Here is a 15721-nt window from a genome sequence, read left to right as displayed (position 1 = left end):
GACGGACACAGAGACGGCCCCTGCACTGGGCGCTCTTCAGCAGCATCGTCCATCCTTTTGTGCCTCTGGCGTAAAATCGGGCAGATCGTCCGATTCGGCAGATGGTCCTCCTCGTACCGTCAACCCTCCCGGTCCACGACACAAGAGGCCAGCAGGGCTGCTCCAAGGCTTTCAGTGGAGGTGGTCAATGTCGTTGCTCCCAAGGCGGCATGCAGGCGCCGAGTCAAGATTAAACCGGCCAGGACGTCAGGCCCCCACCCATGCACCCCAGTGGGAAGCCGGCAGGCAGGCTTTATCAGTGAGTGGGAAAAGATCTCCACCGACCAAAGGGTGCTGGACGCTCTCACCCACGGACACACTCTAGAGTTCGAGCAGAATTGTCCGCGGATACCACCGGTGGCCCAGCAGGAGCAGTACATCCCTCAGCTCCTGCAGGAAGTACGGCCATGCTAAAACAAAATGGGCTATAGAGCTGGTTCCAAAGCAGCTCTGGGGCTCCGGAATCTACTCCAGATACTTCTTGGTCAAAAAGACGACCCGGGGCTAGAGGCCCATTTTAGACCTGTGGCGCCCAACAAATACCTCAAGTCCCAAAAATTCAGGATGGCCCCGTTGCAGCACGTGCTCGGCCACCTGGGCGAAGGAGACTTCTTGTCGCTGGATCTGGAGGACGCCTACTTCCACGTCCCCATTCATGAAAAGCAACGGAAGTTCCTGCGCTTCGTGGTACAGGGAAGGCACTACCAGTTCAAGGCCCTTCCCTTCGTACTGATGTCGGCACCCAAGGTATTCACAAAGTGCCTGGCGCCAGTGGCGGCTGATCTGCATCTACAAATGATACATGTGTACCATCAAGTCGCTGCTCGGCATCATGTTGTCATGCATTTACGTCATCCGGTTCTGCAGTTTGCAGATGCAACCCCTTCAGGAATTCCTGGATGTCCGGTGGATCCAGGCGTCCGGAAGCCTCGCAGACAAGATTGTTCTCGACGAGGAGTTCCATCGAGCGGTAAGGTAGTGGGGCGTGTGCGCGCCAACATCTCCAGGGGCACGGACTTCAAGAGCCCCCGTACCAAAAGACGGTCACCATGGACACTTCCTTGGAGGGCAGGAGAGCCCACAATGGACATCTCCATGCCAGAGGTTTGTGGCTTCCGGAGTAGCGGTATCTACACATCAATGTCCTGGAGCTATTGGCAGTGTTCTGGGCCCTGAAGTTGTTCCTATCGTCACTCAAGGGCAAGGTGGTGAGGGTCTTCACAGACATTATCACCATCATGTTCTACATCAGGAAGCAGGGGGCTACCAGATCTCTGGTGCTCTCCAGAGAGGCGCAGGACTTGTGGCATTGGGCCGTTGCCCAAGAGATGTTCCTCATTCCTTTTCACCTGGCTGGAGTCAAGAACACCATCACTGACTCCCTCAGCAGGGAGCAGCTGCCCTCTTGCCACGAGTGGGAACTTCGACAGGATCAAGTGGACAGCCTTTTCCTCAAATGGGGCAGATCCCAGATTGATCTGTTTGCGACAGTGACGAATTCCAAATGTCAGAGATTTGCCAGCAGGTTCCACCAGCCGAGGAGCATGGGGGACACGTTTTACTTCCCTTGGCAAGCCATGTTCCTGTACGTGTCCCCCCCCCCATTGCCTCTCCTGCTGCGAGTCATCAATCAACTCAAATGGTGCTGATGCAGGATGATCCTTGTTGCCTCGCCCGGATCTTCTCAGCCTGTCAACATCGCCCCAGGTCAAGCTGCCGGTGGTCTCGATCTGCTCACCATAGAAGGAGGTGTTATCCTACATCACGACCCTGGATCACTGAACCTGAAGGCTTGGCTCCTGCAGCCTTAGAATTCGGAGGGTACGAGCTGCCGGTTGACTGCAGGGAGGATCCCTGCCAGGGCCAAAGCGTTGTCGACTCTTCAGTGCTACGGGCACAAGTGGAAACATTTTGCAACGTGGAGGCGGATGCCGAAGATCAACCCTCTGAGGGTCTCAGCTCTGCAGATTCTTCTGTACTTGTCCTTGGTTAAGGCGGAGGCTGGCACACTCCTCTATTAAGGTGCATCTGGCGGCTATCCTGCTACACCAGGTCTCCAGGACGGTCTTCTCTTTGGTCCTGCCGTCCAGTCAAGGAGTACCTCAAAGGACTGTTTCTATTGTTCCTGCCGGTGAAGGCCCCTTCCCTGGCGTGGGAACTCAGCGTGGTGCTGACAAGGCTCATGGGGGCTCCCTTCAAGCCTATGCATCAGGCCCCTCTGCAGTTCCTTTCGTGGAAGACGGCTTTTCTCATGGTCATCACCTCTGCTAGGAGGCTAGGTGAGATACAGGAACTTGACTTTTCATGACACGAGGGTGGTGCCGCAGACGTACCCCTCCTTCATGCCAAAGGTTCCATCAGAATTCCTTTAACAAAACAAGGAGGTAGGGTCCAACTATTATGCTGCTACACCAACAACTACACCCCAAAATAGGTAGAAACCTAGAAGTTCAACACAACAAGTGCTGGTGAGCAGTTCTCAAATTCAGGAGGGAACACTTGCTCGATAATACGGATTTTGACTTTCCTTTCTGTTTTACCTATATACAACAAGTTGCACGGGCACCAAATGCCATAGACAACCATGGTTGAGTTACAATTGGTGAAGTTTTTTTGTTTCCACAGTGTGCTCAAACCGAGGTTGATTTAATTGCTTTTGCAGGTAGAATTATGGAAAGTGGCCAATAAGTTTGGATAGACCCCATTGTTCCAGGAGTGTGATCTGTTTGGCTGGTCTTTGGCTGACATTGTTTCTCGAGATTTGTTCTTTTAAGTTAGAACTCCTTTTGAACGCTACGACCGGTTTCCCATGTGCCAGGATATTCCAATTTCTAAGCATGATCTTTTTAATTGGATTAGACAAATGGCTGTAGGTGTTCACAAAAAACAATTTGTCATTTTCACCTTTTTTGGGGACGTGTTTTGTACTCGAGTAAAGCCTCTCTATTGTTACTCGGGGTAACCACGCTCATGGAGGTGTTCGTTCAAAGCTGCCGCTTCTCTTTTGAAGTCGTAATGTAGTAGAGAGTTCTTGTCTGTATTTTTGTGAAATGGTTTGACACTCAACAGTTTCGTCTGTCCTTCTGCAGTGATGGTTATGTCAAGGAAGCTCATCTTTTGTATTTAGCCACCTGAACATTTTTTCCAAATTGTTTGTATTACCCTTCCAGATGACAAAAATGTTGTTGATGTATCTTTTCCATGTTCATATATTGGTCTGGAAAGGGTTAAGATGGGTCAGAACTTTATTGGTTTCGAATTGCTCCATGTACAAATTCGCAACACTTGGAGCTAGGGTGGCCCCCATGGCCATTCCCTGAATTTGTTTGGAAAAATCAGCTCTCAGTAAGCGACATCTCCGCACACCACAGAATAAAGGACATAGCGGTAGTTGAGGTAGGATATTCTTGTAGAAGTCTTTCTTCAAGCATTGCAAGTGAAGCTCTTTGCGGAATGCTTGCATAAAGTCCCACCACATCTAAACCGACTAGACTTTCGGTGTCAGGATCAAAATGTAGTCCCTCTACTTCCTTAATTATCTGGATGGTATCTTGTACATATGAGCTCATTTTACGTACTAATGGCTGTAGGAAAAAATCAACAAACCGGAAAGCAGCTCGAGGGCTGAGTTGACACCCGAAACGATTGGTCTGCCCGGGGGTCGCTCTAAGCACTTATGTATCTTAGGCAATGTATAAAATTGAGGGATCTGTGGTTTGTCAGTGCATAGGAAGTTGGCTTCTTTAAGAGAGATCAAACCGCGCTGTTGGGCTTTAGTAACTTTAGCCTGGATCAGTTCTTGTAATCTCACTGTGGGGTCGCTAGGTAGAGGTACATAACAGTCTAGATCAAGAAGCTGTCTATTGTATTCTGAAATTTAAGCCTCACTATCCTGTAGAACTATTGCCGCACCTCTGTCTGCCTTGCGAATAACGATCGATTTATTGGCAAGGAGATCATTCATAGTTGTTTTTTCGCGGATGCTTGTGTTTCAAAAAAAGGATCTATCTTTAGCCGATTGTTCAAGGGATGCTAGATATTGTAATATCCTTCTTTCGAACACTTGAGCCTCTGCTGTTCTTTCATCTAGGGGTACACAAAACACAGATTTTTTTATGTAGACCGGTATCGATCTCTTGAGTCTCAAATTCCTGAATAAATTGTTTGAGGTGTACTTTTCTCATGAACGCATGGAATTCTTGATGGAATTGAAACTCATTGTGTTGGTTGGTTGGAACGAAGCCAATACCTCTTTCTAGGATTTCTACCTCATCTTTGGTGGCAATGTATGATGAAAGATTCACCATAAGGCTTGCATGCTCCTGGTCAAACACGCCTCTGGTTCCCAACCTGCTGAGACCTGGTCTAAAAAGGGCTGCTGGGTACTACTCTCTCTATTGCCACGATTCCCTCTATTGCCATTATTTTTTCCACGGTAGTTGTTTCTCTTACCACCTTGACCACGATTGTGTCCACCGCAATTGGAACCTGTCTCCATAGTTACTCCCGTCGCTTGAGCTAAATGACGTGTCTCTAAGGTTACCCGCTTTTTCTTATTTGCAGGGACTGTATTCTGTGGATAGTCCGGTTGGTAGTCGTCCTGAGTATAGCAGAATGCTTTTTCATGTGTGAAATTCTGTAAATCCTTATTTAGTCTTCTCACGCGATCTTTTAAGTTGTCTTCCTTGAAAGAATTCATTTCTGAAATCAGTGAGTCTACTTGTTTTTTGTAGAGATCCAGAGGGATAGCTTATTTTATTTCCACTTGTAGGGTTTTAAGGTCTACCAATATCTTCTCGGTCATCTCAATAGCTGTATCGATGATTAAAATCATCAAATCGCGTACGCATTTTGTAGCCACATAGCTCCATTGGAGTACAAAGTTTTTATTGTCCAAAAAGAGCCTTGGCTCATTTCGTACTACTAGCCCCTGTGGTAAAATGCCCTTTCTAAGATACGCAAGCATAATTGAGCCGTGTAGCTCAGTCCGGATAAGTCTTTTCTTTATTTGTATAAGTTCGTCCCACTTGGTGATGTTAATTGTGGCTTCTGAGCAGCCTCCCAAGGTGGAAGCTTTCTTCAGTAACTCTGTTATGTAGTCATTGTTGTAACTTCTACACCTCTCAATGGCCATGTTGGTCCTAAATAGATCTATAAGTAGAACCACACAACAACCAGATGGTCCTCCTAACTAAGTTGCAAAGAAAGCAAAGTGTCAACTCTCAAGTGGGCTTATGTGATTGTTCCTAAACCGCACTGGGATCAGAATTCCATCTCAACGAGCCTTTGATGTTGCCTGTGTTTTTTCCAAAACCTTCATCGCCGGCTGAAAGCACTTTGCACTTGCTGGATGTATCTTGCGTGCTGAAGTTCCATGTGGCACGCATGAAGAGTTTCCAGAAGACATCTCAACGATTTATTAACTTTGGTCCTGTGAACCATGGACGGCCTTGTCCAAGGTTTCCATCTCCAGGTGGCTCTCCGGCTGCATCACACACTATCACCGGTTGGCATACCGACCGCTGCCCGGCCGTCTGAGAGCCCATTCCACCAGAGCGATCGCTGTGACGACAGTGTTCCTGTCTGGTGTGCCCCTGCTGGAAATCTGCAGGGCTGCTACGTGGAGGTCCACGCACACCTTCACAAGATTCTACTGTGTCGACAGGGATTCCAGAGAGGAGTCTAGGGTCGGCCAAGCAGTGCTACGCAACCTGTTCGCTTGAAGGTGAGCCTGTTCCGGAGGTAAGAGTATTTGCTTCTGTTGAGCTTTGTCACCTCCCGTGGTTGTGTAATGTTGTACTGATATGTATTCTTTATTCATGGGCATGTGAATCCATGCCAGATCCCATTCTGGAGAATGAACAAGTTACTTACCTGTAACTATTGTTCTCCAGCACGGGTCTGGCATAGATTCACATGCAAAACCTCCCTCCTGCCCCTCTGCGGCTCTTGCCACTTTACGTGCTACCAAATCTCAAGATGGCTGCAGAGGAGGGTTTTAGGGAGAGGGCAGTCATTGGCTGGAGGCAGTAGAATATTCATGAGCATGTGAATCCATGCCCGATCCCTGCTGGAGAACAATAGTTACAGGTAGGTAATTTGTTCGTTACGGTGAGTAATGTATGTCTTATTATGTGTACAGGCAGACAGCAATGACCAATGTACTTCAGACCTCAGATGGTGCTTCTTCAGTGCGAAATCTGCATAATACAAGCATTTTTGTTTTTTGTACTGGTAATAAAACAAAGAAAAACAATAAAATACATGACTGTACCAAGCCCATTCTAGCAAGAGTAAAAAAAAAAAAACACCAATCCCACACAGCACAGGTCTTCTGGTGTTTCTTTTTCTTCTTTTTTCCTTTTACTGTTTTGGAGCACAGGATGGTCCAACATTGTTAAGTGTGCAGCCATCACCATGGATCTACATCCCAGTCCTTCCAGTAGTTGACCTTTGGGTTCTCCCAGCATGTGGATTTTGACAACTCCTTTTGAAAAGTTACTCTAAGGTCCGAGCTAAGCCTTTGGGTCTGTCAGTACAACAGCATTCGACTCCTGCTGGCAGAGACAAAAGATGATTTGGCCCTCCACCTCCTATGCCCACAATGGCAGAGGTCAGGTGCCCTCGGGCAGGCAGCAACCACATTGATTCCCCAAGGAAGGCTCAGAGGAGCTCCCAAAGGTGGTGTCTGTGCCTCGTCAGTGCCCTCTTCCGCCCCAGGTGCAAAGCCCCAGTGTAGGAGATTTCTTAATCAGTCTGCAGTAGGGCTGTTCAGCTTGGAATGCTGTTACACCATGTCCAAAGATTGGGCCTTACAGGTCACTCACCAGGGATCCTGTCTTCCTTTTATTTTGCATCCTGCAGACCGTCATCCTCCCAACCCTCTTCTGCCTTCGGACCCTCTCTTATTGGAGGAAGTTTGTCAGCTTCTGGCAAAGGGCATGATAGAACTGGTGCTACACTCGGAATAGGGCAGAGGCTGGTATTTGGTTTACTTCTTAGTTCCAACTTATGACTGGTGCTTGCATCCCATCCTGGACTTGAGGCTACTGAATTTGTACCTATGCAAGGACACATTTAAGATGGTGACTCTGGCCCAGATCGTCCACCCCCTCGTTCAACAGGACTGTTTGGTTTTACTGGATATTCATGATGACTACTTCCTTGTTGCAATTTACATCAATTGTAAGGAGTACCCGAGATTTATTGTGTGCCATTGTTACTACTAGTCTGTGCTATTTGGTCGGTCTTCAGTACCCAAGTTCTTCACCAAGCTGCTGGCGGTAGCTGTGGCTCGCCTCATTAAGGGTAGCATTGATGCATTTCCCTTCCTGGATGACTGGCTTGTCTGAGCTCGCCCTCCAGACCAGGCATCTGCACATCTGCTTTGTACATGCAGCCTGTTGCACAGCTTTGGCTTCTCCCTAAACTTTAAGATGTCTCAAGTTTCGCTGTCCTATTGCCTCCGATTTATTGGTGTTGTCTTGGGCACTTGCCTGGGAAAGCTTTTCCGCTTGAGGATCGAGTGGCGAACATCTTCCAGATGATGCAAGTCTTCCATTCCCCGGAACAAGTTTCTGCCTCAGCCTTCCTGCGCTTCTGAAGTCTCATGGCCTCCTTTAGTCTGGCGGTGCCAGAGGCCTGGCTGCTTATGAGTTCCCTTGAGTGGTTCCTCCGTTGCCAGTGGTCTCAGTTTCTGGGAAACATGTCAAGACTTTTTATAGGTCCAGAGCAGAGTTACTAGAGGCCTCGTATGGTGGTCCCCGTCGGCAACCTGGCCCTCAACTAACAGTGTTAATCGATTCGTCCTTGAAAGATTGGGGTGCTCAACTGTTGGCACTGACGGTGATTGGTTTGTGGTCTCCCTCAGAATCTTGGGAGCACAACAACTCGCTAGAGGGCCTTGGTTACATTTCTTCCCCTCTGTGAAGGGCCAATGTTTACTGGCCCTCAGGGACAACACGCTCTTACCTGATCATGAACGGTGGTGTGGTGCCCTTGCCTGTATGTAGAGAAGCAATGCGACTGTGGATCTGGGCTCTAGAGACTTACTTATCTTAGACATTGGCTCCTCTTTCCAGAACAGAGAATGTCGTAGCTGATGATTTGCGCGGACAGACTTTGGCCGTTGGAGCTCTGCCGGGAAGTTCTGGAGGATATTCGTTCCCACTGGGGGACTCCTAAAGTGGACTCCTTTGCTTTCACTCTGAGTCGAAAATGCAAGTTGTTCTGCTCCAGGGAAGTTCCTCGGGAAAGAGCTCTGGGGTACGCACTAACGGATCGACTGGACAGTCGACCTTCCCTATGAGTTCCCATCAATCCCTGTCATTCCTCTAGTTCGCGTTCTTGTTAATTTTGATTGCTCTAGACTGGGCTCTGAGAATGAGGCAGCTGAACTTTCTTTTTTTTATTTTATTTTTTATTACGATTTGGTTTACATAAAACCTTGCGCACAATTTGCACACAAAAAGAGAAAAGGGTAGTACCCAAACTGATAGTTTACAATTGATCGTATGGTAAATCTGTCCGAATTCGGCCAGTACCCTTCGATCGATTGTTTGGGCAATCACTACCAAAAATGGAGAGTGGGGTATGCCGGGGTGTCTGCTTGTATTCCCTTACGGGGCAGGACACTCGCTTCAGCAGAGCAGTCCTCCAGAGTTTCGGGTTTAGGTGGTGCCCCTTGCTCTCCTCCCCACTCCAGATCTACATACTACTATGGGAGTCCATCGTAGTTTAGCAATCTGTGGGATGAAGGAATACATTAGAAGAACACATTTCTGACCTCTCTGTAATGTTCTTTCTGATAGATGTTACTCCCACCAATTCCTCATCGCCCTCCCAACCTGCCTCTCTTGATGGATAGCTTATACACCTTCATAACTTATGCAGTCCCTCTGCAACAGAATTCTATCGAAAAAGGCATACAGGGATCATGGGGCATATCGCCTTGCTATATATATTAGCGCTGAAATATCTGGTGCAGGGCTCATTGGGGAGGCGAGCAGAGCCAGCACTGAGCCACCTTTCACCCTGTGGTGGCAGAAATGTTTCCAAAGATCAGCTATGCTCAAGGTAGATTATCATAGATGAGGAATCCGTGGGTGAAATTAAATTATTTAATTAAATATCTGTTACATCGATTAGAGGAGCATTGAGAGGTAAGTCATTTGTCCATCAGAATGATCCCATCTATAAAGGCATTCTCCAGCTTGAAATACCAGACATATCTCCTCTCAGCAAGAATATCAAAAAGGGGTACCAGCAGCCTCAGGGGGTCAAATCGGTGAGGTGGGACTGAGTTACAGCTGCTTCTCAAGGCAGAGAGAGCCTAAGGGTTCATGTCTGTATTAGTCTACTCACTTAGGGTGGTCACCAAGTGATTGAACACTAGCTAACAGTTTGACAAATCATCTACTGTTAAGGGGGAAACACTAAAACAGGTTGTTTTGTGGCTTGTTATAGGTGTTGGCTACTATCAGATACCACGATAGTATTATCCTGGAATCCTAAATTATTTGAGGTATGATCTTGCTTTTCACACTTTTTTGCATTGAGTTGATACCTAAAACATGTCTTACTTTTTGTTAGGGTTTAGTTGATGAGTCAGACGCGACTCAGGAAAGTGACTATATTATACATCACTGGATTCAGGATATGTCACTACAAAAAGATATAGGGCCTTATAAGTGAGGCGGTAAGGGGTTAACGCGCTGTTAAAGGTGCCGGCACCATTAACCCCGTACCGCCTCATTACGAGGTCTCCTCGCGGGACCCGCTCTGGACGCAATGTGGTGATGCAGACGTCCTTTGCGGGTCCCGGGAGAGGACCAGCCTGCTAACAACGGGCCCGTCATTAACGGGCCTGTTAGCATGCTTCCCATTCCCATTGAGCCCTATGGGGGCTAAAATGGGAATAGGGATGTTCTGGGTCTGGGTTCCCTGAATGGGGAAATACCGGGCCCTCCAAAGTCGGAATGGCCTGGTATTTCCCCATTCAGGGACCACGGACCTGAGTTTGGAGGCAGCCATAATGAGGCCCATATTCTTACTATTAGTTATGTTTGTTATTTACAGGATTGTCTCTAATGATAGATCTACACATCCGAAATGCAATGGACCTCTTATTTGTCCGCAAAACAAAGTGTTCTTTTTAACAAATCAAAGTTTAATGGAATGTTTTACATTTATAATGTTGATTTTCTGAAGTAGATGTTCTACAAGGGTTCAAACCAGTTTATGGACAAAGGACTTGCCAGAGTATGTTACAGATTTGATATACTCTCATTGCTGGAGAGTTTTTATGTGAACCAAGTAACGTTAAGAATTGTTTGGCGTGTGTGAGGTGGTGCCCACTTTAAACATAAATATTCTTTTAACCACTCAGGAGCATTGCTGTCCTATGTTAGCAGTCTTTGCCATATCAGAGGTGAATATCTGTTTGCCTAATCTAGTTTATTACATTACAATACCAGAGAACCATAACTCTACTTAATGTTTTTTTCCAGTGTGCAGAATACATTAGCTTTGCTTTTAAAATATCTAACTTCTCTAACTTTACTTTCATGATATTCAAGATTGATATTCAAGTTTGTAGTGGACGTGCTTTAAGACGAATACAACGTAAACGACCGCATGCATACCAGACACGTTCCACAATGGAGCACAATCCTCAGGCAGCAAGTCAAAATTTGCAAGAAGACTCTGAAAGTCCCACTGAGGTAAGGCACATGCACCTATTGGAATTTTGTATTCTTATAAAGCTGTTTTTGCAGCTTATATCCATGTTCACTAGCTTTTTGTTTTTCTAGCATGAAACGGATGGCTCTGAATTAGTAATGTTAAAAAAAGTAATGGCCTTTGACTGGCATTTGTACAATAAGCCCCTACAATACACAATGCACATAGCCTTGTTCAGAAATGTTTTTTTGTTTTTTTGCTTGTAAACGTCATAAAAGATTCAGCAAAGCAGAATGAGAAGCAGAATTGTTTTAAGAAGATAAACAGGAAAAATGTTGAATGAGAATATGTAACATTTTGTGCAATTTCGGCTGCTCCTTGCAGTTTTGATTTGAGTACTCTGCCAAGAGGGAGGAGGAAAGCAATGTGGCGATGCAAACTCCACTTTGCGGCCCACTACGCACTGTAAAGGCACAAAAATGAGCTGGAGTCGAAAATGGTAGCGTAAAACCAATTTTCCACTATAATTTTCCACTCCACTCATTTGAAAATGAGCCCTTGTATGTTTATATTTCTGTGTGGAACTCTGTTGCTTGACTACCTCCAAGTGTTAACTGTAGTGTACGAGTTCAGAAGAAAACTCAGGACACAAAAGTGGCATGCTTGTTGGCATAAACCTTTATTTGACAGAAAAACGAGGAACTCTTTCTGCCCTATAACTAAGAGGGGTTTCCATACCTCAAACAAAATGAAGGATGATGTCAGAACATCAGTCCAAAGTAAATAGTCCACTGTACTATGTCCTAAACCTATTCCTGTCACTTACACTTCAAAAGAAAAACTATATAACAGGATTCGACCTAACTCCAGAACGGTGGCTCTTTCCCTCAGGATGGTTTTAGGCAGTTTGTAAATGATGGGGGATTATCCTCTTTCCCTGGCCACCACTAGGCCTTTCTATACAGTTCCACCAAGATGGGGAAAATGTCTCCCTTCCCGCAAGCCATTTCCAGGCTCTCTTTCAACATTCGCAATGATATCTAGATTTTTACCAGAGGATATATCTTTCGTCCTCTGGTCTTCTCTCCACTTTTGCCAAAGGATATTTCTCTCGTCCCCTGGTCTTCTTTTGACTTTGACTAAAGTAGGTTTCTCTACTCTGTTGGTCTGCTTCTGACCTGTGCTAAATGAGTGATCTCCCCTCCTTGGGCTTTTCTTCTGTTTATTTGGGTCCCAGATCCCTTTCTCAGGTTTCAAATGCCTCTCGGGCCCGGTTCACTAACCTGCCAGGCTTTGTCTTGCATGTGCAATTCTTCAAACCTCTTAACATTCGGGTCCCAGTCCCCCTCTTCAGGTTTAAAATGTCTCTCTCTCGGGGCCCGTTTAACTGTCTTGTCGGAAATTGTCTTGTATCTATAACACCCCACACCTCTCAACATTCAGGGCCTAGGCCCTTAATCTCTCTTCTGGTTTCTTTGGTGCTCTCTCACCCAGTATGTTTTGTTTCTCTCTTGGGACAAGAAAGATGCTTCTGCACTTCAATGGATTGCCTTTCTCCCGCAGGTTCCTCATCTCATAGATATCTTCATTCAGCTCTGCTGCTTCGGAAAACTTTCGACATGGGGCATAGTGGACCTCGACTCGGCAGTCGATCCATCTTGCTCGGTGGACGACATATACCACATCGATATGGCCCACACCTCAGTTCCTTTTTTCGACGCGCTCAATGCGCTTCTTTAGTAAAACACTGATTGAGTCTTCGACTCTACTTGACGTATTTTCTTCAGAATACCTTTTTTTCCTTGACTGCGAGATGTCCGTCACTCTGGTCTCGGGTTTCAAGTGTTGTTTCGACTGCCACTCCAAAATGTTTGTTACCGTTCCGCATGATGCCTCTGGTGCCTCGGCACAGGTCACGACAAGTAGGAGTGTGCATCGTGCACTAAAATGCACCCGAAATCAGTGCGCGAGCAGGCTGCTAAACTTGCTTTAAGCCAACTGCCTTCAAAATCTCTGGCGAAGTCGACCGCCTGGTCCTCTGAGACCGAGGGGCCTACCCCCGAAAAAGATGAGAAGAAACATCGGCGGAAGAAGAAGCAGTCCCATTCTAGGAGTCCACTCTTCCTCATCGCACAAGAAAAAGAGGCACCACCATTGAGACTCTTATACTTCGATGGAAGAAGGTAAGTCTTCGGCTGGTGTCGAGAAACCCCTCAACGCTCATATTAGAAAAAATACAACCCGCTAGGGAATAAGTTTGCAAGGAGAATGTTTTATTTCCACAAAAATAGAAATGTTCTGGCAAAATCAGTATGAGCAACATTTTATGAAGGCACACAGCATCATCAGTGATGTAAATTACATAATGTAAAAATCCAAATGGCTGGTTGGTGTGACCCCTATACATAGGCTACCTGCTCCATAGGGAATGCCAAGCCGTTGGTCCCGCCCCTTCTGTTCGTCTTCTTCACGTGGGCTGCTCCTTGTGCATCATCAGACATGAGGCTACACTTAATTGGTTATTAGGTGAAGAAAAACAATGCAGGCTCTATCTCTAGCCTGGTGTGCACCTAGTACTGCAGACAAGGACAATGAGGATATTTTGAGGCCATTGCATCGCACACACTACCTCGATTCTCGTCACGTCAGCACCCATCCAAAGCTTCCCACCCTCATTTTTGCTATGTTGTTTTATCCCTCCCGGAACCTTGCAGCACAAACCACGTGACCTATGGTGAAGGCAACTGGTCCCTCCTTTCTGAGGTTTCTTGATCTATTGGGGGGGGTCCAACAGTTTTACGGTCAGTGGTCTGGGCCTGACTGGTACCATGGAATGCTGAGGGTTTTGGGATGGGGGAACCTGGGTGCTATTACTTCCAGCTGGGATAGGGAAGGTTGGAGGCTCGTGCCCTGCTTCTCCTGGGATTGCTTTTCGCAGTGAGTTTTCAACCCCCTCTTGACCTTGCAGGGCACATTCCTTCTGGGATACAAAATGTTGGCAACATGAAACAATAAAGGGTCTATGAATCTTTGCAGCGCATGCCTTTCTCACCAGTGCCCAAGCTACATCCTATTCCTGCATGCATGCACTTATTATAGGTTTGTGGCTCTGGACTGCAGCCCTGGCTGCAGCACGAAGTTAGGCCTCGATTCCAATATGGCTGGTACTATCTAAGATGGTGTTTGGTTCCCCATGTTCGCTAGAACAATAACATCCCCGGTCGTCCCCTCACTATGGCCCTTACCACCACCCCTTCCCCCTGTCCCCTCCCTCAGTGCCTACTGCACCTTCCATCCCTCTGCCGCATCTGAAAATGCTGGGGTCCGGAGACGATTGTCCCCCCTTCCCAACATCCTCCCCCCTTTTGTTAATACTACACTAACAAACTCCCATGTGGGCCCCTCATCCTTCTCACCCCTTCTTTCCCTTTCCAATCCTTCAGCTTCTAAATATGGAGGTGACTCTTTCTCTGTTACCCATGCCTTACATACAGACTGTACATTTTCCCCAGCTTGTACATATTGCTCAGGGGTACATATCATGTATATGCATCCTCCATCCCCTGCTAAATCTACCCAGTGTTCTATGTAGTTCTCAGGGTCTGTGGTGGTTCCTGCGTTGTGAAGACGTTGCTCTATCGCAACCATGCGTGGATTGTTTGGGTCATCCGTCTGAACTGCGCTGTCTTTTGTACTACGAGGTCCCCCCTGTATCCCAATTGAAATCATCATCATTGCGCTGCTAGGCACTGAATTAGCACAGCATCGAAGTCCAAGCTGGCAGGTGCAGAAGACCACGAACAAAATCACAGGAACCAGCATCTTCACGATGGCCCCCCATCCAGGATGGCGCATAGGAAAAAAAGTTAGCGAATCCATCAGTATCTTGTGTTCCAGCATCTGTTTGCATAGGCGTATCGAGAACGTACAGAGGGCCCGTATTATGTTGGCAAGGCACCCATTTTCTGCTTCATTAGGAGGTACATAGGTACAACATGAATCGCCAATTTATTTTACAGACCCCTCCTTCCATGGCTGTGAGGACGTCTAGCAGGTATCTATTCTGCAGCATCATCAGCCTGATTGCACGCATTTCCATCTTGATCGTGTTGAGGCCTTGTTCGGTGTCATTGGCCAGATGGATCACTTCCCACCAAAAGATCTTGAGCCATTTGGGATTTGCTGCGTTCTGCACCACCGGTAGCTACAGCGATGCAATAAAGGTTTCTTCTTTGCTCTAGAGGCGGTATTGATCTGGTATTTCCTTTAGTAATTGTGAGGAATCTTATGATAGATAATTCGATCTTCTCCTCCTTTACAATATTTCTTTTTTCTCATTCTCTGGCAAGATGAGTAGTATTGGCTTCTGCGGTAGCACTGTGGTGAGGATGCCGGATCCTAGTGCAGATGTTGGGGCCGACAAGCCACCTGGTCCCACTATCAAATGTTCTTAGGGACCACCAGTAGTGCTTAGTGTAGCGAGGCCAGCGAGCAGGTGCCCCTGCATGATGAAGGGAGGTGCAGGAATGCCTTCAAACTACACACCCAGTAGTTGTCCATCATGGTTGCTTTCCCTTTCTTGAGATCTGGGATGTATAATGTTTTGTTGCACCTACTGCAAAGACGCTTTCTTCATTGTAAAAACACAGTTCGTATTCTTCCTGCTTTTGTACTTTCACTGGTTTTTTCATTGCGTCAATCTGAGTTTGGATACTTGCTAATTTCAGTCCGTTGCATACTGTGTTCACTTTTTCGATCACTTTTCCAAATCCTACTAGGCCACCTGCTATACCGCTCATTGTAGTTTCTTTCCATTTGTTTGCCATGAGCCTCACGCCAATTTTAGATAGGGTCTTTGTGGGCACTGTATACTTTGGGATTTTGGGAACATTGTTGTTGATCAGGGTGCATTACTTCGAGTTGCACGCTTCGTGCCTGGTAAGTGCTTCGCAACCTGCACAAGGTCAGATGGAGTAAACATTGTGTCTCCACAATCGAAATT

General features: G+C 46.7%; 1 protein-coding gene across 2 annotated transcripts in view; it reads left to right on the top strand.

Annotated features, from left to right (window-relative positions):
* Window positions 1-15721, top strand: part of BRWD3 (bromodomain and WD repeat domain containing 3) — a 1632068-nt gene that overhangs the window by 752072 nt on the left and 864275 nt on the right. For both annotated transcript variants that reach the window (XM_069612911.1, XM_069612910.1), the window contains exon 21: window positions 10617-10760. In XM_069612911.1, coding sequence (XP_069469012.1) covers window positions 10617-10760 — 144 coding nt within the window. The remainder of the gene's footprint in view (window positions 1-10616; window positions 10761-15721) is intronic.

Source organism: Ambystoma mexicanum, chromosome 5p (assembly GCF_040938575.1).
Source record: "Ambystoma mexicanum isolate Mex_15411 chromosome 5p, UKY_AmexF1_1, whole genome shotgun sequence".
NCBI classification, from domain to species: domain Eukaryota; kingdom Metazoa; phylum Chordata; class Amphibia; order Caudata; family Ambystomatidae; genus Ambystoma; species Ambystoma mexicanum.
This window is presented reverse-complemented; position numbering and strand designations above follow the sequence as displayed.